Below are 22,697 nucleotides of genomic sequence, written 5' to 3'. Positions count from 1 at the left end.
ACAAGCTGGAGTCGTTTGAGAAGAGGGAACTTCACTTGAGAACACAGCTCTATTGAGTTGGCTCCTAGGCAACTCTGTGGTCCACGTTCTTGATTGGTGGCTGATTTCGGAGGGCCCAGCCCATTGTGCACAGTGTCATCCCTGGGCAGGTGGTCCTGGATACAATTTTAAAAACCAGGCTGAGGCACCCACCAGCAGCAAGCCAATAAGCAGCATCCTCCATAGCTGCTGCTTCAGTGCATGCCTCGAGTTTCGGCCCTGGCTTCTCTCAGCAATAGAGTGTGATCTTAGAGTTGTGAGTGGAAATAAGCCCTTTCCACAAGTGTCTTTTTGCCATAGTATTATATTACAGCAATAGAAACCCTAAAAAAGCTAGAAAACATCTTGCCACATAGCCAAAGTTGGCATTGAGCTTCCGATCAATCTTCCTGCCTCAGACTCCTGAATGGGGGATTGTAGGTGAGCATCACTATGCCAAGCTCGGTTTAATTCTTAATATCTTGGGGTCTCCCAGATCTATATGTGTGCTTTGTTATAGTAAATGCTCAGTTTGCTATGTAATGTTTGTAAAGAGCCAGAAGTCAAATTCTTGAAATAGCCTGGATTTCAGAGCTTGACACCAAAAGTATATAATTCTATCCGGTCATGTTGCAGATGAGGAAGGTGAGAGCTAGTGTGGTGCAAGTCGTGATAGAATCAGAGCCATCTCTATGTCCTGGTCATGTCTCTATGGCGCCGTCCTCTTTTCTCCTATTTTCAATCACAGTTGTTCCCCTCTGTGCATATTTGCTCCAAATTAGTGGAGCATTTGGCTCTGAAACTATATGGGATCGTATATTCCAACTCATGCTTGAATTGCTGATTTTGGAGTGCGAATGAAGACCTTACACATCACTTGCTGGTTCTCTGTTTGTGTTTCTGTTTTCTGGGGTTTGGATGCCATTAGGCTCCCAGTGGAGTGTACATACCCAAGTTCAAAAGGAGAATAACATTTCTTTAGGAAAAATAAGGCTTGAGTTTATGTATTCCCTATGGCTGTTCTTGTACTGCAGCAGCAGCATCAACTAGTTGTAGCAGAGGCTATCCTTGGAAAGCCTGAGCTATCTGTTAGTCTCTGACTTGGGACAGGGAGAGTTTACCAAGCCATGGTCCATATGACATCCCGAAGGAATGGACCACATTCACAGTCAATAGCTGGAAAATCATCTCACTATCAACAAAGGTAACAGATCTTTCCTGCCTGTTCCACATGCTCACCCAGCAGGCCACCCATTGGACGTGCTCTGTTCTATCATTTGTGATTTGCAGCACGAAAAGTATTGTTTTCATTAGTGAAGATGTCAGAGCTGCTATTGGTACCAAGTTAGACAACGTTGTGGTGCACTGTTTATAACACTCATAGAAAGGAACCCTATGGGCATAAACTCACCTGTATTTGTAGACCTCACAGTACCAAGGCTGCTGCTTCACGGAGAGAAATGCACACACCTGCACGATGCAGGTGAAGCAGGAATTCAGGAAGACCGAGAGTAGCAACTGAGGAGAAAGCAGCTGTCCTGCTGGTCTGTATGGAGCCAGCTTCGGGTAGGCATGGTTGATGCTCACTGAAAGAGGCAAGGATATGTTTTTTTTCCTTTTACAATTTTATCTTTAAGGATAAAAGATGAGATGCACATCAGCTTGAGTCTCTGAGGAAGATTCAGCTTGGGAGAACACCAATTGAGAGTTTACACCTACACAAGCCCGTAGTTGCATATTCATTTCTACCAATCTTGGTCCCCTCTATGCTTCAGTTTTACTTTCGGGTGTGTAGCACAATGGGGTGAAAAGTCCTGTAATTGATAACTTTACCTTATCATGTGATGCCCATTTGTTCCATGGACTCAGAAGATGAGTATTACCAATATCTCACATGAAGGGTGGGAAAGATGGGTAGTTGGGTGAGAAGTTTAAGTGGTCCTCGTTCCTGACTAATCTCTGTATGCTAATTAAGGGAAAATGTTCACTCTGATATTCAACCAATAGTATCCAAGCATTCCAATATGCCGGGCACAGTGATAGGTGTTCAAGGTGTGCTTGGCTCCATCTGGATACACATGTTGGGGGGGGGGCTGCTACTACACATTCCATTTAGTTTGGGGAAGGAAGGCAGGGTCATAAAAATCTTGTTTTTTAGATAACAGTATTAAAATATATTGCACTTTCAGTCACGGAGTTTGTCATTTAAAGTGGTTGGAAATGCAAAAAAAAAAAAAAACCTTTAAAAATATTACCACAACCTTCTTAGGTGCTTCATGTTCTAACAAGCCAACAGGCATGGAATTTTCTCCGCCTTTCAGGGCAGCAGGAACGAGGCATGGAGAGCTAACAGTTCAGAACATCTTATTTAAAGATGCACATAAGTCATGCTTTCATCCTTGTCCTCTAATTTGTCACCTCATTTCCTTTCTCAGCCTGTTTCTTTTCCATTTCAAAAAATTAGGGCACATGTACTTCAGCCTATGTTCATGCATGTAGAGGTGGGGTGGTAAAGAATTGATGTAAACTTTGTGATAAAGAAACTGAACAGGAGATTTCTGACCTCTATGTGATCTGGGAGAATGGTGCAAACTTTCTGGCACTTCAGATTTTCATGTAAAGTAAGAGTATGACGTAAGGTTTAAGTGCTTCGCAAAGGCCCTTCCACCTAATTTATTCTTTTATTTTTAATTTTATTTTTATTAATTCAAACATATTACATCTCAATAGTTTTCTGATCCCTTGTATCCTCCCATTACTCCCTCCTTCTTGCTTTCCCTCTACTCCCCTCCCCTATGACTGTGACTGAGGGGGACCTCCTTCCCCTGTATATGTTCATAGGGTATTTATTCTAAAGTGCTATGACTACCTAAGGCAACACTGTTACATTCCAATATGTGTTTTTCCAGCAGAGTGCTGGAGATTATGGAGCATGCGGGAACTCGGCCCTCCAAATTCCAAGTCCGGCGGACACACAGAGACTGTGTTTATAGTCAAAGAACACAATGGGTACAAGCACACTGATTTAGAGTGCAATTTGAGTCTATATCCACTTAGCAAAATAATGGCATAAGATTATCCTGGGGCCTGTGAGTTTCTAAACCATGAGTTCTTAGCCAAATATATAGTACCAGGCATACATTTCTTCCCAGGGAATGGTCTTTAATTGCAAGCAGAAAGTGGTAGGTTGCCTCTATAACATTTGTGCCACGACTGCACTCATGGACAAATCTTGCAATATCGGTCAGATCTACTGATGATTTTTCTAGTAGCAGCAGCCTACAAAGCACTTTCCAGTACTAGAAAAGCTAGCTATTAAGGAGGAGGTTTCCTTGCCTGTATCAATTTCATCTCCCTATGCCCTATGACCAAAATGTGTTGCGTCTTCAGCCTTAGCGTCTTAACCATCAAGTTGTGGTGGGCAACCAAAGCAATGAGAATAGCTTGTATTGTTTGGGGGAGGTCTCTTGAATACTTCTAACCAGCAAATTGAGAAATATCCCATGCCACTTCTATATGAAGGTGTGTGTGTGTGTGTGTGTGTGTGTGTGTGTGTGTGTGTGTGCGCGCGCGCGTGATGTGTGTGTGTTTTAGAAGGTTATAAAGTAGTGGCTTTCCATATGGCTTCTCCAAGCATCTTTATTGCTAGTTATCCATCCCACCCCTCTCGGCCCTAACCTCCCATCCAACCTATACCTCCCCTTTCCATTAATGTAGCTCTCAGTCCCCATCAGAGAAATGTGTGAAGTGAATGGTGGTTAATTCAGAAACTCACAACCGAACAAGGTGCAGAGAATAAGTGATGTGTCCAGCCACAGATAGGACATCTATATTCTGTCCCCCTCCAGGGTTCAGGTTCTAACACAGAAGAGGGTGATTGAAAGATTGTTAAGGACCCAAGGTCTGGTAGGACCAGACAGAAACGATGTCTTTTGGACTCAGCATGACCACTGCGCTTATCAATTTGTGGTAGGAACTTCATAATTTCTTTTTCATGGTGCTATTTAAATAATATACAACTACATAAGATCAAACAAGACAACATAGCACAGAGAGAGGAGAAGCCCATGAGCCCATCCGCCTTAACCATGGGCAGTTTGTTATGGCTTCTGATGAAGAGTCAGTTTTCCCTAAAGGGTGTAGCCTATGGTAGGCTGACCACAACCCAGTGCATGACCCCATACCAGTGAGTATGTGGGCAGCACAAATTGGACTTGATAGGGTATATTTCTGAAAGAGGACATGAAGCAGGAGGGTGGAGGATGGGTCTGGAAAAAGTCAGAGAGAGAGAAATACAACAACAGAAAAAGATCGTACACAATTGTCAAATAATTAATAAAATAGTGTCTTTTAAAAGAATGCGGTAGGCTTTTGCCCCTATGTTTCCAAGATATATACTCTGAATCCTCGACATTTGCTAGGTAAGAGGAACATCTTTCCTTTTCATAATGGGCCCCCAGTTTATGCTAAGAGTATTGATGGTAGGAGGCAGAAAGATGGCTCAATGCTTAAGAGTACTTTTTGCTCTTACAGAGGGTCTGGGTTCAATTTCCAGAACACACATGATGGTTCTCAACTGTCTATTACTCCTGTTCGAGGAGATCTCATTCTTTTCAGGCTTCCATAGGTTCTAGGTACACATGTGGTGCACATACGTACATGCAGATGAGCACTCATACACACAAAATAAATATATCTAAAAGTTTTCAAAGATGGGGGTGGTTTTGAAGAGAATTGTTGCTAACAATGCTAGGCAGGAATGGAGCTGGCTATATCTCCATAGACCGCTGGGAAAACTGGGTTTTAGGCCACAGATCCGCATGGCATAGAAGCAGGGAGGAGCCGGAAATTGAGTTCATCCTTGTGGCAAATGATTTGATCAGTTGTGTTCAGCTAATGAAAGCTCAATACAAGCTACAGACTTGGAAATGTAGTTGAGCTCTAGTTGGCAGTATCTTGCACATTATCACACATGTGTGTGTGCCAGAAGGGCGAAGCGCCCTGATTCCACAAGGGGAACGCAATGGAAGTAACCTACATGATCCTTCCCAGATTTTGCCCCGTGTGTCTCTCCCCTCAACTAATTCTAACCTGTCTCATTTTTCTATCAGTGAAACTGTGATAATAAATACTATACTTGAGGTGAGTTTTGTGAATCAGCAAATTCTTGAATACAGGATAGAAGGGAAGGAAGCCTCTAATCTGTAGCTAGCTAGTCAAAATGCAGTCGGTTGAGAAACCCCAACACTTGTGCCCAGTGTCTGAAGTGAAGTCATTCTTGTGGTTGTGGCTGCAACCTGTGATATTTGGTCTCACTGTGGGTAGATGGTGTCATAAGTGACCATCTGGGTACACCAAGAAGGGGCAGACGATGTGGACTGTGGTCAGTGCTGTGAACTTGCATGTAACTCACAGAAGGCTGGAGATCTTAGAATGCCATCTATAGGCCACCATCCAAGATGCAATTGTGAAGTTTATGAGGCGGCTGTGCACACTGGACAAGGGTGTCATCACAGCTCTGGGCAATGGTCCCTTACCTCATTGGTATACTCTCCTACACATGCTTATTACAGTTGACACCTCCCCCTTCAACATAAGAACCATGGGAGATTGGGAAATTGGCTTGATAGAGATGGTATTCACTTGGGGCTTCCTGCTATGGTTTTGCCATGGTGATATTAGCATTGGTTTCAAACAGTTGTTCATGGCTCACCGTGATGTCAGGCTCAGCTCTCTATGAATCTCGGTGGATGTACTCTAACCCTTCATGGCAGCCCTAGTGTGAGAATGGTGGAGTATGCCTGAGCTCAACTTGATCAAAATAAACTATTTACAGCATCATGCATGGTGGCACAGCTGAGAAACCTAGGTCAGGTGAATGGCAGTCCACATCCAGGCCCAGAAACGGAGAGAAATTCTTCATGACATAAGCCATTGAATCTGGGGGTAAGCTGTGACACAGCAGTATTGTGGCACCAGCTGGTTGATATTTTTATACTGGGTATTTTAACTATTTCTATATCAGACTCCTAATTAACAAGAAATCTGCATTTCTGGTTATTAAAAGAAAAATGATTACTGGTTTGGGGCACCCATTACATTCCAGAGATGTGCCGAATATTTTTATAAGTATTATCTGTATTTCCTTAAAAGTCAATGTGAAGGGTAACTTTTGTAGATGAATAAATGTGTTAAGTAGATTCTCTTTCCTAAGGACACAGTGAGGAGCAGGGCGATGATACGAACACAAGAGGGTCTGATCTTAAAGCCTGTGCATTTGCAGTAGGATGAGTTTTCTGAGTTTAAAAGAACACAGTGGGATTCCTGTGCCAGCTTGGGGAACAGCACTGCTTATAACCAGGCAGGCAGACTCGGCGTTGTCTAGATTTCCTTAAAATGAAGACAACAGCACTCCCCATGGGATTGCAGGCAGAGAAATACAAACTTATTAGATGGTGTATTTCACCTAAAATTAACCGCTCCCTTTTCTGAGTTCTCACAGTGCGTTATTCATATTGACTGCCGACTGCAGGGTGTTGTATAGTAAACCACAGGGTTCGCACAGGCAACCCAGCAGACTGTCAGCTCCCCGAGAAAGAAACCCTGCTTTGTTCCACCTTAATTCTAACTAGACCTAACACCAAGCTTGCTGCACTGGAGAATGTGCCATTTCCAGTTACGCTCTTTAATTGTTCAAAATCATTTGATGCATTTATATTACAAATTATGTATCACAAATCATGTGAGCCAAATCTCAAGTGGCCCATAAGTCCACTAAATCTACAAAGAAAGCTCTGAGGGCACCTTGGGAGATTTCCAAGATGTACATGAAGGTCTCCAACAGATCACACTCAGAAAAGGTCACTGTCATTTGGTGAGGTTTATAAAAAAAGATGCATGTATGAAATGGAGGACTGCTTTCTCAGGCCTAACTGTCTCTATGTGGCCTTCTCCATATACTGGAATATTTAGTCTAAATGGCGCTGCCTGGAATCCATCTTCTTCTACTGCAGAGGCTGACAAAAGGCCATACTACGTCATTATGTTTCTTTTTTTTTTTTTTTAAGACTTGAAGAAGGATCAGAGAAGGTTGGACATCATTAGCTGTAGAGAGACAAGTCAACAGCTGGAAGTGATGGTACTTCAGTTGGAGTATCACCTCTTAGGACATTCCCATGGTAATGAGGAGAGGACAACAGGTTAAAACCACAAGAGCTGGCATGAAGGAGAGAAGGAATGGATGCTTGGGAATAAAGAGACCTCGCTTTTGACCCGTTAGTGTGCAAGCCATCTTAAGGATGAGGTGCCCCAGAGTTTCTATTGTCAAACATTTTTGAGAATTGGAGTTTTTAGTCACCTCTTTCCTGTATTTTCTGGATGTAGTCTGACTGGATCTTATTAAAGAGGGCAAATGTGGTACTAGTACAAATTCCCACACAGATTAGGGTCAAGTTGGACTTCATGGCCTACATTTTCTCAACTGACCTTCCTCCTGGCATTATTTTCGGCCTTCTTCTTTAATATATCATATCTTGTATTATTAGCTGCGTGTGTCTCAATCTCTGTGATCTTTGGCAATTTATTTAAGAAATAGTAATTTCCTTGAGTGAACTGGCCTTGGCAGGTTCTGCAGACCAGCTACAATGATGTTTATGGTGGGCTTAGCATAGCACAGGGAACAGTAGACTCACAATAGGCTGCATGGTCTCACAGTGGACTTTCCATCTTTGGGAAGACTGGCCTTCTTAATGAACACAAGAAGATGTTCAACTAGGCTGCTCTCTTTAGAAGCCACAGGCAACTCTTCTAAACTTGCTTCAGAATTGGTATGGGACTTTGATGGAGTTATTCTGAGATTTCCTACACTCGTTTGCACAGTATTAGTTGTGGAGTTGACTGACATGGAGGTGAGGCCACTGCATGCTGTCCTGACTGTTATCTTAGTTGTTCCCCCTGTGATCTTTAGCCTCTCCTCTAAGAACAGGCTCTGTAGGAGACTGAGGTGCCTCTATTAAGGGACATGGCTACCCCTGAAGCTTTCCCATCAGGACAGCAACACTTTACCAATGATCAACAGTCATGTCATTGACTTAATCAATGAGTTGAACTCTGAGGAAACCTGTGACAGAGAGGCTAAAGTTGAGAAGCAGCTATTTTTTTTTGTTCACCGCCCTTTGTTTTCAAATGTTCTCTTTTCCCATCCCTGTAGGCTTAGTCAAAGCTTGGGTAGGCCATTTCCTGGTCGGTATCAGGTGTTGTAATGATCCTACCTTTAGATATGAGAGATCCAGTGTCTTGGAACTAGCAGCGGGAGAGAAGGGCTTGGCTGCCTCTTTTATTCTCCTGTGTAATCACCTACTTTTCACCGTGCTTTAGAGAATGGGGCAACCATGGAAACGCTACTATTTTATCCGAGGTGCTGTTTTCCTCTTGGCAGATGCTCTCTAACATGGCAGCTATGTAAACTTAGGAAGTCTGACAAGGCCTCATTGGTGGACTCTACAGAGTTTCCCTGTGGATTGAGCTGAACCAATGTGAATGGTATACCTTCCTTCTGACTCTTCAGGAATGTTTTCCTCAAATGTCTCTTAGAGTACATACCATAATATCCTGTACAGCCTGCCCTGTTAGGCAGCATCTTGCTAGGATACTTCCAGCCTGAATAAGTTCCATGGATTCTACGTTACCTACAAGATGATGGCTGTCCTCTCTCTCCTGTTTGTTATTATGAAGGGGTGAGCAAAATCACAGTGTCCCTTCAAAATCACCCAGACTTTCCTAGAACACTTCCTACGAGTGTCTTTTATTGGATGTGGCAATCCTCAGAGGTAAACAAAACTTTATACTTCTCCTTAAAGCATCCCTTGATAATCAATAGAACCAATACCCAGGTCATGGATAGGGAGGGGAATATGTTTAGGATGGAAGGACCAGTAAAGATCTCTTTAAGAGATATGATGGAGGGAGATGTTGCCATCATCTCTCTTCATGCTCAACTGGCACTCACAATTCACTATTCTCAAATATCCAGCTCAGCAAACCTCCATCTAGTAGGAATACACCCACTCACACCAGCATTTGTTCTCTTTCTCTGTACTAGACACATAGACACCTGGGGCATAAAAAGGCTCATGACTCCAGTTTAGAGTTTGGTTGGGGAGGTTACATTCATGAACGGAGGAAGCACAAATTCAAATTAAAAGTGTGGCCTGATAGCAGCAGATGTTCTGGAAGTTCAAAAAAAAAAAAAGGAGAGTTGCTTTATTATTTTTTTAATGATATTCTGTCAGCAGAGAAGAGACAAGAAAGAAATACTGCAGGCAGCTTTGTGGGGGAAATAGGATTCACTCTAATATAGGAGAAAGATGGGCAGATTTAGAAATTGCTTGGGACTACTGAAGCGTCTCAGTGGTTAAGAGTGAGCATTGCTCTCATAGGTCATGATACTGTATTTACACACACACACACACACACACACACACACACGCGCGCGCGCGCATACACATACACATAATTTAATTTTTAAAGAAATACTTACTAAGATGAAAGGCATTTCCAGTGGAAGGAAATAACATGGGTAAGAGACAGTAGACAAATATGGGAGGTGAGGTTTTCAGTTCGACCACACAATAGGGCAAGTGAAAGGAAACAGCAGAAGACACATTCTGAAAAGCGAGTTAGGCCAGAGCAGAGTGGAGTCTTGACTGTGGTTGTTCACCTGCCTCCTTCAAAGTCAAGGACTGTTGGCTGTGACCTTTATAAAATGACCCTCAGCAAAGCTCCTTGTGTTTCCTTGTCCTGAGGTTAAGGTTTATACTGGAAAAAGACAATATTGTCACTATTTTGTTGTTTACTTACATATCTCTACATTCGTGCTTTGTCCCCAGGAGATCTCTGGCTGCTGGAAGAGCACAGCGCTGCCTGCCAGCGGGGGCTCCAGAACCTCCTGGGGTTCTTTCCCATTGCAGCGTCATTCATAAATAAGTCATTCAAATTGCTTAAAAATACCCAGCATCATAGCATAGCATCACTATCACTGATTCAAAATTATTCAGTCAGATGGATATTAATAAGCCATAGTAGAAAACGTGTAATAGGCTTGGACTACACACTTCAGCCTAATAATCAAAATTGATATTACTTATATCATAGAGACTAGTAAATTCTATCGTTGGGTAGATATAATAGATGACTTCAATATCAGTTTTGTATTTTAAGATATGACATGAAATTGTCAAGGTTATTAATATCCTGTGATGCCAGATATTTTATCCGTTGTTTCTCACAGCACCTCGCTGTTGAACAAAGAAGAAGTGACAGCGCCATTCTTCTTCGTGCTCTCTGTTGATGGCAGTCACCTCTCTCTCTCTCGCTTATTAAGAGTTAGTATCAAGCCCCGAGTTCCTTGATCAAAAGCACTTTATCAGTGTCATCTCTGAAGAAGGAAGTGAGCAGTAGCTCCTGTGAGCCACACCTCACTTCCAAAAGAACTGCACCGGAATAAAACAGTAGCAATCGTTCTCCCAAGCCAAAGCCCTAGCAAAGATCTAGCTTTGTGTCAATGCGAAACATAGTTGAATAATGGAAAGTGACCTTTAGGTTTAAAGAAAAAAAATAGAAAATGTTCTTTTTCCATATCTTACCCATTTTCCCCCCTCTGGGCAGGAGACAAAACAACAGAGAGCTAAGACGATGTGGACAAGTTCTTAGGCAAAGACTTGTCTACTCTTCGGTTAGTTTGCTGCAGGTCTGGCAGCTCCAAGCCTTCACTCACTCCTAATGTTACTTTAAATAAATTCATAGGTAACAAGGCTTTAGTAACTAGGGTGTCACGTTCCCACCAAGATCTTATTTGTGTATTTCTGGGACCTCACAAAAAAAGATGCAAACTTACTCGTTAAGCTGACCATCAGCGTGATAGCCACGTCTTGCATGAGATACTGGTAATTACCGAAGAGCTGTAGTTGCTGGAAAAAGAAAGTCAGTGTAAAGCATCATGTTTGTTGACAAAGCTGGTCTCATTCACAGTACTCGTTCTTTTTTTAAAGCACTCAGCAGGAAGTTGCCATTTCCTTTCAAAAAGGAAATACAGACCTGAAATCATCAGTATCTCATTAGACTAAATGACCCCAATATTTAAGTCATTTCTTTATTACCAGGAGCTCATTCAGAACCCAGCCAGCCTCCTACTGGCCACACTAGCCCTGACAGGCACCATCTCAGCCTGGACAGCTGAATCCTCAGCACATGATGTAAAAGTCTGACAGTTTCTGGTGGGATTTAAACAAAATTTAAAGTCAAGGCCTCAAGTCATTTAAGCCGTGTTGGTCTCCACTCTTGAGTATGGTTTTTGGTTTTTTTTAATTAATTAATTAATTAATTAATTTTTCAATACAGGGTTTCTCTGTGTGGCCTTGGCTGTCCTGGACTCACTTTGTAGACCAGGCTGGCCTCGATCGAACTCACAGCGATCTGCCTCCCGAGTGCTGGGATCAAAGGAGTGCACCACCGTGCCCGGCCTTGAGTGTGGCTTAAGTGACAACAACATAGTGAGATTGGAGGTCATTCATGTTCACAAACTGAACAAGGACTTTCCCAGCGACAGTGCTTCTCAGCCTTCCTCATGCCGCGACCCTTTAACACAGCTCCTCATGCTATGGCGATCCCCATCCACACAATTATTTCCATTGCTACTTCATAACTGTAATTTTGCTACTGCTATGAATTGTAATGTAAATATCTGCATTTTCCAATGGTCTCAGGTGACCTCTGTGAAAAGGTCATTTGACTCCCCCAAAGGGTTTCCAACCCACAGGTTGAGAACCGCTGCCCTAAATAAATCTACTGTGTTCCTTAGTTTGCTGCCTCTGCCTTCCCAAGGTCTGGGTACACGCAGAATTTAGCTTCTCGGCTCACATTTTTAGAGCTGAGCTCATAAGGGCAAAAAGTCAAACCATTACTCTTCAGGAGTGTCCTTGTAGGAATGCGAGCGGCCAGGCCTGCAGATCTGCTTCGCAGCTAGTGACTGAGTTCTACGTTGTGATCTGATCCAAGTGTGCTGCAGATGTCAGCAGGTGAACGTGCACTGGCCTTCACAAAGGCTCTCTAGTAGCTTCTAGCTTGAGGTGCTTGGAGGACACGCTCACCTGACGTACAACAGCCAGAGCGGACAACATCTGTGTGGACTGATTCTAATTCCACCACAGACACTACAGCTGTGTACCCAGCTTTATGAAAAGGAAGGTACACTGATCCTCAACTCTGTGTGTGTGTGTGTGTGTGTGTGTGTGTGTGTGTGTGTGTGTGTGTGTTGAAGACATACTGTATGCACTGGCATGTGAAAGAGTATGTGTCCATGTAGAGGCCAGAGGCCAGAGTTTGGTGTCTCCCTTTATGGCTCTCCACTTGATGTTTTTTTGAAATGGTCTCTCATTGAACCCGGAACTCACCAGTTGGCTAGACTGGCTGGCCAGCAAGTACCCAGAATCTTCCAGTCTCTGCCTTCCATCACCGGAAGCAGAGGTTTGTGTCACCAAGCCCAACTTTGTATGTTGGTGCTGGAAACCTGAACTCAGCAAGCACTTGACTGACTGACTCATCTCCCTGGCCCCTGATTACTTCCTCTTACCCTGTCCCCTCTGAGTGGTAACATCACATACAAACAGACACATAAGGAACACTAGCCAACAGCAGCTTTCGAGTTTTCAAGAACAGCTATTGTAGAACTGTGGAGACCTTCAAAGTAAGTCATTAACTTTCCAGAGGTGGGAGCTGGCCAAGGGCAAGGTCCAGCTTTGCATTTTGAATGGAGGTAAGGCTTAAGTGGGGTCTCCTGATCCCGCCCCACCTGACAGCCATTTAGCCTCCCACCTGTGTCCTTGCCAGCAGTAACCAACAGGATGCCCTAATACCTGGTCTCCTCACTCACCTCTTAATTATCTTCCCAAAGTAATAAAATATCTTAATTCCCTCAGTGTCCTTTGAGTCTGTTGGATCATTTTCTTGTAGAGCAAACTATGCTTGAAATAGTGAAGATTATTTTTAATCTATACACAGCTCCCCAATGCAGCTAATGTTTAAATAGCTACCACCATTTGCTTTTTAGAGTCCTTTGTCATTTTAAAGAATTGCTAATCCTTTACTCATGATGTACCTAACCCTATTAAATTCTGAGTAGGTTCAGGAGAACAGTCCCAGCGTGGGAGAGTTTCAGCATTGCCGTCCTTCAAACTCAAATTAAAAAAAATTTTTTTCTCTTCCTTTTTATCTCTTTTGAGTCTTTTGCCAAAAATATTCCACAGTTGGAGGCAGATCCATTTCCTGCCGAGTTATATTTAGGATTCTCTCAAGTTCTGTTTATTCGCCACGGAAGAGACGGGGGTTTGCGGAGGTCAAGAGTCTCGGGTTATCCAGAGTAAAGGAGCCCCCTAGATAGTACTTCTGACTTTAGCCTCAGGTTGCAAGAAGAACTGGGCTCTCAAGTTTGTAGGCACCTGCTTCTGAGAAATGTCATGCAGTTTATAAATGTTAAATATGGAACAGGACCTACATCCCAAAGCTATAAATACAATTCAAACTGAAGAGAAATGATTTTAGTTCATACCCAGTAGAGAAGTGACGTTCCGATAAACTGGATGATGCCGTACATGGACAAGTATTTAAATACGCCAAAGGATGAGACCAGAGCAGCTCGGCCCTCCCTGTTCAGAACAAACAAACATGAGACCTGCTTATACAAACCATACAGCCCCTAGTCTTTACAGTTCAAAGGGGGTTCATTTGAATACATTTCATTCTTTGACAAGTTTACATATACATGTAGTGCATATAATATACTTGATAACTCATCTCTTCACCCTCACTTTGTCTCCTTCCCATCCTTAGCAAGGCCCTTATCCTTCACACCAAGTCCCTATCCCACTTTGTGTCTTTTGGTTATAATTCTGTTTCTGCTTTGTTTGATCCCACTAGGTTTAACCAGAGCCAACCATATGAGTGAGCATGGGTACGAAGTTAACCAAGAGGATATGAGTGACTAAATCCCTGGAGACATCCCTTGACTGACAGTAGCTTCCTTGGCAGGGAAGAGCCCCATGAGGCTGCTCAGTAGAGTTCATGACTGGATGTTTGGGATCAGGTTTTGTGCATGCCCTGTGCTGGCAACTACAACTGTTATGACTTCATGTGTGGCACAGCCATCTCACCCACATATTTTTCTTCTATTCTTTCTGCCCTCTCTCATGATGACTCCAAACCTTAGAGTGTGATGTAGTTGCCCCACTAGAACATGTAAAGTGAGTGACCCCTTTCAGGCTGAGCAAGGCACTCCTGCTTAAGAGCTTGTAGATGCGTATCCACTTAGCCATCTACTCATTATTTCAACTTATTTTTTTTTAATGTTTCCTTTTTTACAGTGCTGGAAATCAAATCCAGGTTCTTCTACATACTAGGCAACTACTTTACCTTCCCCAGAAAATTATTTAATCTTTTTTCTATGTTTTCTTAAATTTGTGTGTGTGTGTGTGTGTGTGTGTGTGTGTGTGTGTGTGTGTGTATTACACACATGCTATTTACAGGTATATACACCCATACACAAACATGGAGAGGCCAGAATAGGCTGACTGGTGTTTTCCTCTATCATTCTCCACCTTAGTGACTTGAGACAAAGTCTCCAACTGAGCTGGAAGCTTGTTGTTGGAATAAGTGGCTAGTTGCTGAGCTAATCAGAGTCCACTTCTCTGTGATCTCTAACACTGGGGTTCCAGGCAAACAAAGCCACACCAAGATTTTTATGTCAGTACTTGGGATTTGAACTCGGGTCCTTATCCTTGCACACAACATGCTTTGACCCACTGAGCCATCTCTCATTTATCTTGTTTTAATCATCGAACTTGTGATGCTTCTACCTCTAGCTCTAAAAGTCTGTATTACTGGCATCCACTGGTTTGTGCAGGTGTGGAAATCAAACCCAACATCTTCTCCACGGCAAACAACCACTCACTAACTGTATACCATGACCTTTCATTAATTTAGTCATTCTCTTCCTCACTCCTTAATTTCCTCCTTGATTCCTGACCCACTCTTACTGAGGTCTTATGAAGTACCAACATTATACCTACAATCATTACAAAAGGATATAAAAGGATATAAAATGAATCAGGCCCCGTCCCTTACAAAAGTGAGACTATGACTGTGTGTAGTCTAAGAATAATGCAGCATTACAATGATGTGGGGTGTTAAGTATTGACTCAATCCTAATTTCTTCTATCTCAACATTCTTCCTGGAAGCGAGTGAGTTGTTGTGGCTCTCAGACACACAGAGCTAAAAGATTGGTGCTCTCACATTTTACAAGGTATGGATGCAACTCTAAAATTTGGGTTCTGATGTTTTTGGCATCTGTGATACTGTTGGAAGAAAGCAAAGTAATATTCTGACCTGATGAAGAGATCAAAAGATCAAGAGTACTGTAGAATCTACAACTTGGAAATTGCGTATTCATCCTTTGAGGGGATAAATGACCAAAAGATGTTTTGGGGGATGGTCGTGGACCAGAGGACAGTGTGAGAAGGTGGGATGATGTTTCTGCAGCTTCCCCTTGCCAGGGCCCATATGAGCCCACATGGATTTAGCTTTGTTTCTAGTCCCTAGTGCCAAGGGCACCTGCTCAGCTCAAAGATGCTATACCTACATACAAACACAAAATGGCAAACCTGGAAGCCAAACAACTAACTACTTGCCTCAGGCAAGATGAGTATTAGGTTGGGAGATGGTCCAGGGTACTTCAGGCAGATGTTTCCCACCAGGCTGTGAACAGCTAGCATTTGTTCTCAGCCGAGGGATGGAGGAGAAAACAGACTGAGAAAAGAATGCAAAGCCTGGATTGTTTTCCCAAGTCTGGCATAAACATTATGATTTCATCTCTTTTTTTTCCCCCTTGCAGATGTATATAATTTCTAGAAAACTAAGACAGCCACATTCAAAACAAAGCACAAACCATGGTCCTAAGGGCAGGATAGACGCTGTCTTCGTGAGCCTCCAGGATCACTGCTGCTCTTAATGATTGTGGATTTTAGTGGCTCAGCCATGTATCTGCATACCCTGCAGCGTTCCATCTAGCACTCAGCTATATCAAGCTTAGAGATAGATAGCAAGGATATGTCTTCCCCCACAAGGACTTGAACTATAACAACCAGTGGCTGGCTCATGCTCCAAAGAATGACAAACCTGTGGGCCTAGACCTAGTCATGTAAGACTTGTACCTCATCGCCTTTCTAGAGTTCTCTCTCAGGAATAAGTATATGTGGAGAATACCAAGGGATAAAATGAACCTAAAAGAGCTGAACTCTGGACCATATCTAATTATCTGGAGCTATGAAACATACAAGCAAAGAGAGTCTACCCTGAAGTCTTAATAATAAGCTACCTACCAAAAACAGAATTTTCATACTGTGACGTGTGTTCTAAACCAACATTTTGCACACTAAATACACTCTAGATGCATAATACGTTGGGTCACAGCCATGTTCTGGAGGCACAGGGGATGGTGGCACTTAAGGGTACAGAAGAACACAGGTGTAGATGCCCAGGGACAAAGGACATGTGGTCCAGCTGATGTGTAGGAAGGACATGGTATTTCAGGCCTGATGCCGTCCCACAAGTTACCCTGTTCTCTGAGGTACCAAGGATCATGATGGAGACCCATGAGATCATCCCTTCAGAACAAGCTAAGTGACGACTTCCAGCCCACTGGCCATGGAGATGCCCAGTCACCCCCCGGTATTCTAAGAACAGCGGTGGGGGCAAAATTTATGAACAGAATATAAAACTGGATGCTTTATTCTCCATTACACTTGAAATGTAACTAGAGATGAGGTTAGAAATGAGGGCAGTGAAGGAAAGCAGATACTTTTCCCTCCTTTCCCACCTCCAATGAAGTACAGTCCCTCCCACAGCAACATCCTGATGGCTTTGAATAGTTATTTTAGAGCTATACAGTAGTATCGGGAGAAGCTGTCTAATGATGTGTTCCCTTCCTGCTCTCTCATCCATCCCAAACTCCCGGTAAAACATCACAGAAGACATTCAATGTATGCAAATTAAGGGAGAGAGAAGACATGCAATCAGGTTTTAAATACCAAAGCAAGCTTTCAGCAGTCTGCTTGATGCACCCATCTATTTCCTAAAGCACGCTGAAAGTCACTCTTGTGTGGGTTCGTGGTATTTTCAACCAACAGGACTCATTCCTTAGCGAGTGGTCCAGCAGCACTAGACCAGCACTTGCCCTGGCCTTTATGACTTGAAGTTAGTGTACAAGCCTGTCTGTTTTCAGAGCCGGACAATGAATCACAGTGATGAGGGAGAGGGGAAGATGCAGCTTACCTGATGAGATGGGGTACACACTCGATATTGGCTGTTTTCGAGGTGAAGGGAGATGCCACGGATGCTTCCTGTTCTGACAGCGAGATGCCTGCGTGAGCCATTTTCAACGCCTGGAATGATTCATCCAAGTCAGACCATGACTCCTTAGACCAGGCTCTTACTCTCACACTCCAAGGCTATTTGTTATAATTCAGCTACAATACTGTGTCTGCCCATCTTTGGGTCTCTGCTGATACCGTCTTTCATCCGTATACTCTATGCTTCCTCTGGTCCATAAAGCCATCATCAAAGAGAAACTGACTGCACCATGGTCCACAGTAGAAGTATGTTGTGGGCACGTGTGTGTGTGTGTGTGTGTGTGTGTGTGTGTGTGTGTGTTTGTGTGCGTGCACATTTCCACACATGCACACACAATGTACTATCTGTGTGGCATGCATATAGCATCAGGATATGGAAGGGTTGGAGAAAAGACTTAGAATAGTGGTTCTCAACCTCCCTAATGCTGCAACCCTTTGATACAGTTCCTTGTGTTGTGCTGACACCAACCATAAAGTTATTTTCATTGTTACTTCATAGCTAATTCTGCAGCTGTTATGAATTGTAATCTGATGTGCAGGATACCTAGCATGCAGCCCCTGTGAAAGGATCATTTGACACCCCTCCAAAGGGGTTGCAACCTATAGTCTGAGAACCACTGACTTAGCAGGCAACACCCCCTACTCCTCTTGCAGAAAAACCAAGTTCAGTTCCTAGCACCCACATTGGGAGGCTCACAGTTATCTGTAATTCTAGGTCCATGGGATCTGATGCCCTCTTCTGGATCCTTTAGACACTTGCATGCATGCTCAAATACACACACACACACACACACACACACACACACACACACACACACACACGGGGGAGGTGGGGAAAGAGAGAGAGAGAGAGAGAGAGAGAGAGAGAGAGAGAGAGAGAGAGAGAGAGAGAGAGAGAAAGAGAGAGGGAGAGAGATGGAGGGAGGGAGGGAGGGAGGGAGAGAGAGAATGTAAATCTTTTTTAAAGGATGGCAAAATCCAAATAGGTGTGGATAGGAAACTCACACAGCCTCATTTTTACACTTAGCAGGGTCATCTTTATGAAAACAACAACAACAACAACAACAACAACAACAACAAAACAGGGGAAAGATATGTAGTACCCAACCTTCTCCACTGATCGATCAGGCCAACTGCCTAACTGCTGATAAAGAGTGTGGGGCACACACCATCACCGTTAGATGCCCAAATCAGTCCACAAACACCCACCGGCGTATGGTGTCACACGTGTTGCTTCACAGGCATGAGGGCTCACTTATTTTGTATGATGAAGTCTAAAAGATGTCCAAAGAACACAGAACGGACTAGCCCATAGGCAAGCCAGAAAGCCTCTAGCACTGCAGGAATTATGTGACTATGCAATGAAATGTTGTATTCGAGTTGCTCTGTAACGCTAGGTAGCATGGTTCAGTATGCAGAAGATTCCAATTCAATAAATCTTAGAACATGGCCTCCCTTCTCTCTCTCCCTTCGTGTTTTATACCTCCGTCATGTAATTTTAAAATGGCCTGCCATATGTCAGGGTTAATTTTATGCATGATTCCTTCATCAGATGACTACCTTTTGGGAGAACAGAGGTTAAGACTTTTTGATATTTCTGTTGTGCTGTAAATGTCACATAATTAATAGCAATAGGTAATCACCCTAGGCTGAATGAATGAACTAACAACTGTCTTTATTATGAAACATGGGCAGAAAAAAAATGTGCACTGAGTCTATAAGTATGAACACATTTTTTCACAGACCTTGGAGAAAATATTTAAGAGGAAAGTAAAGTGAATAAGCAAATCGTAAATATCTAATAAGCTTTGTAAATGTAAAGCTATTCCCTTTTCCCCTGTGTGGCCCCTCCCCCCCCCCCCCCCCGCTCCTGCTCCTCCTCTTTGTTCTCCTCCTCTGTTCTGCACTGTTTTGATGGGTTGACCATCACACATGCTAGGCAAGTGGCCTACTACCCAGCTACCCCTCCCAGCCTCACTCTTCAATTCCTGGACCACAGTTATCTATTAAAGTGCACATCGGTCCACAAAACCAACTGTTATTTCTATAAGAGTCAGAATGTAAAATGCATACGCTCTTTCTGCTGGGAATGAAGAATAGCCTGAGACTCATTTAATTTTAGCTTGGCTGAAGTGTGTAAAAACTGTACCGTTCAGAATTTCATAACAATTTGGGAGAAACCTAATTTTCAAAAATTAACCACAGAGTGAGTTTGGTGGGAATAAATGCAATTTAGACATAATTAAAAACTTTATGAGTGTCAAGCTTTTTCCTCTCAGAGGCTTTACCAGCCATGCACCTTGTGTAAAAGCATGCTACCTCCCGGAGGCTTCCTTTCCTTATAAGTGACATTAAAGGCTTAAACCAGATCATCTTGTAAAGTCCCCAATGGGTCTAAACTCTAGGAGTGTCAGTAGCATCACTTTAATTATTCTGGGAATTGCCTGAAGACAGCGGAAGTGATGTCATCTCTTTGTTTCCAACCCAAAGGCCAAATGGCTGCTGCGGGAAGAATCTTCCCCTTGCGGGCCTTAGGGAGCTCAGAGGAGACTCTGAGATGCTGCTGGTATACTCACCCCACAGTCATTGGCTCCATCTCCACACATGCCCACATAATAACTATAGGAAAATAAAATTCAAATGTCAACAGGTCAGAAGTTCTCTTGAATCACTTCCATTATAACTAACTCCTATGCGGTGTGTGTGTGTGTGTGTGTGTGTGTGTGTGTGTGTGTGTGTGTGTGATCTGAACAGATATGTGGAATCAGGAATATAATTTGGAGAGGCTTGGTTCAAGAGGGAAAAGGCTCCTGACTTAATTTGTCTCAATCACCGAAATGACAGTGATAACGCCGTGAACATAAGCAAGGACGGCAATCACACACTTGAGAAGGATGTCAGGTTGATTGTGTCCACCCTATCACGCTCAAGAGCCCTGAGTCATGATTATAATGAGTTCTTGATTATAGCCCCTTCTCTCTCAAGCTAATGGGCAGAGCCCAGCCTAACCTGGCCATGCTGCTCTCACTGCTGCTCAGAGCTCAGTTTTAACACTAGGAGGAAGAGCCTCTCGCACATGCTTCAGCAGCTACAGCTGGAGCATACACATGCTCCTGATGCATCTCATGGTGGCAGTGAGGTAACGTGTACCCCATGTATAGTAGTTTGATATGTGACCAGGATCTGAGTGGAAGCCTAAAATTTCAAGTCGTTACCAGAGAAAGGGGATTTCTTATGCAGGGTCGGTCCATTGAGCCTTGTATTACCAGTGAATGACACATTAGCGACGGTGACTCATGACGATGCTTTAAATGCTCCAGTGTCATTTTTCTAAAATTGGATCATAAGCGATGAAAGTCAAGTTCTGTTAGGATATCTCTATTGTTAGTTGGCCCATAAGAAGTTGCCTTCCGGCCTTTTCTATACCTCAAGCATGATCCATGTAGGCAAATTCAGACTAATGCTCAGCTGGTGAAATCACAAACACTTGTACACTTCGTGGTCGTAGTGTCATTGCTACCTGTAATCAGCCGACTGACTTCCTCATCAAGACAGAGAGGCAACAGCTGGTCTGTGCATCACACCAGGAATCATATACTTCTTGTGTTCTCTGGATTCAGAAAGAGAATCCAGAGTGCTCAATATGCACTGCCAAGGGTAAGGCCACAAAGAGTATGGTGGGTAATTGATGAGACAGCTCATCCCATCACAGCATATGTCTTCCAAAAATGATGTTTTAGGGGAATGTGGCTTCCGGGGTGTCAGCCAACAGAGTTTCTCGGGCATTGCCTCTCCTTAGCCAATGTCAGGTAATGATGTGTAAATGAGCTGGCCGCTTACACCTGCCCATGTCCCCAGTCTGAAAGCACAGGGGAGCTAATAGAAGGCATCAGAGACTTTGCTAGGAAGCTTAGCCACTAAAATCTGACAGGAGGAGGCTGTCAGCTGATTCCAATGAGAGTTAGCAACAGATAATCTTATTTCACTACTCCTTGTGTCTTTTTGCTGTTGAAACCTTTAGGCTAGAGTAATGAGTAGGTGGGTCTGCTCTCAGCGAGAATTCTTCCATCTAGGGGTGACTTTGTCATCACTGCTTTGAGAGAGTTCTGAATCTGCCTTCTGTTTCTAGTCCCTGCCAGATGCCACGTCACGTCATACTAAGAAGGTCTGGAGCTATCACTTATCTCCTAATGGATCAAGCCGATGCCTTCGGGAGAGAACTCGCTCACTTTCCCACCTTTCCCATCCTGAGCTACACATGCTCTTGTTTCTTCTCTCCACATCCAAGCGGACAATATTCCTGAAAGGTGAGATTTATGGGGCACAAAATGATTGTTCTTTAAGGTAGCCAGTGTCTAATATGAACCTCAATTGTCTCCACCTCCTGCACTTCATATTACTGGGAAATCCACCCCCTTGAGTATGGGCGGGACCTAGTGACTTGCTTCTAATGAAGAGAAGGCATCAAACTGTTCTAAGAACAAAAGACGGTAACAGGATCCCTTCCTTTCCCCCTCTGCCCTCCATCTCTCTCTTCTATTATTATTCTTGCCTTTTCACTTTACGTATGGAAGCCAGTGGCAACATCAGCCTCTTCGGTATGAAGTGACCCATATCTCAAGTTGCTGAGAGTGGCCACTTCCTACAACCAGTGAAAACCTGTGCCTCTCTTCCAACATGTGAAAGGAGCTTAACCACGTGAGTGAGGCGGTGTCAGAGGCGCCCCCACACTAGCACCCCCAGACTCCAGTTCTGGCTGACAGCACTTTGTGTCCTTTCATAATTACATTCCTGGCTCAGGAACCAAGCTTACCTGAGCCACATCTGGATCCCTGATGCATAGAAACCTAAAACAACTTAATGGCATTACCCATGGACACAAGGGGCGGGCGGCTATGCAGCCACAGAGAACCAGCATGCTCGCCTTTCATGCCTGTCACCTACTTTAATTTCTGAAACTCTTCCACAAGGCTTGATTTCTGTCCAGGAGACATCCTTGCAAAAATGGTTCCATTCACCAAAATCTAAGGAGAAAAACAACCATTGCGGTAAGATTAAGAAGGAGAATCTTTCAAAAAGAACAATCCTGAGAAGTCATCCCTGCCCATTGATTTAACAAAGCATTGGGTGTGTGGCACTAGACCCAGTGCCAGGCAAGGAGATGAGGAATTTAATGCTTTAATATTAAACTTTAAATCCTCCATCACAACTCCATTACTTTT

General features: G+C 43.4%; 1 protein-coding gene across 2 annotated transcripts in view; it reads right to left on the bottom strand.

Moving 5' to 3' along the window:
- Window positions 1-22,697, bottom strand: part of ATP13A5 (ATPase 13A5) — a 120,540-nt gene that overhangs the window by 16,946 nt on the left and 80,897 nt on the right. For both annotated transcript variants that reach the window (XM_084802635.1, XM_084802636.1), the window contains exons 21-26: window positions 22,420-22,499; window positions 20,052-20,094; window positions 17,399-17,508; window positions 13,622-13,718; window positions 10,913-10,985; window positions 1,430-1,604 (exon numbers count right to left, since the gene is read on the bottom strand). In XM_084802635.1, coding sequence (XP_084658761.1) covers window positions 1,430-1,604; window positions 10,913-10,985; window positions 13,622-13,718; window positions 17,399-17,508; window positions 20,052-20,094; window positions 22,420-22,499 — 578 coding nt within the window. The remainder of the gene's footprint in view (window positions 1-1,429; window positions 1,605-10,912; window positions 10,986-13,621; window positions 13,719-17,398; window positions 17,509-20,051; window positions 20,095-22,419; window positions 22,500-22,697) is intronic.

The sequence above is a fragment of the Acomys minous genome (assembly GCF_964271855.1).
Source record: "Acomys minous genome assembly, chromosome: 11".
NCBI classification, from domain to species: Eukaryota; Metazoa; Chordata; class Mammalia; order Rodentia; family Muridae; genus Acomys; species Acomys minous.
This window is presented reverse-complemented; position numbering and strand designations above follow the sequence as displayed.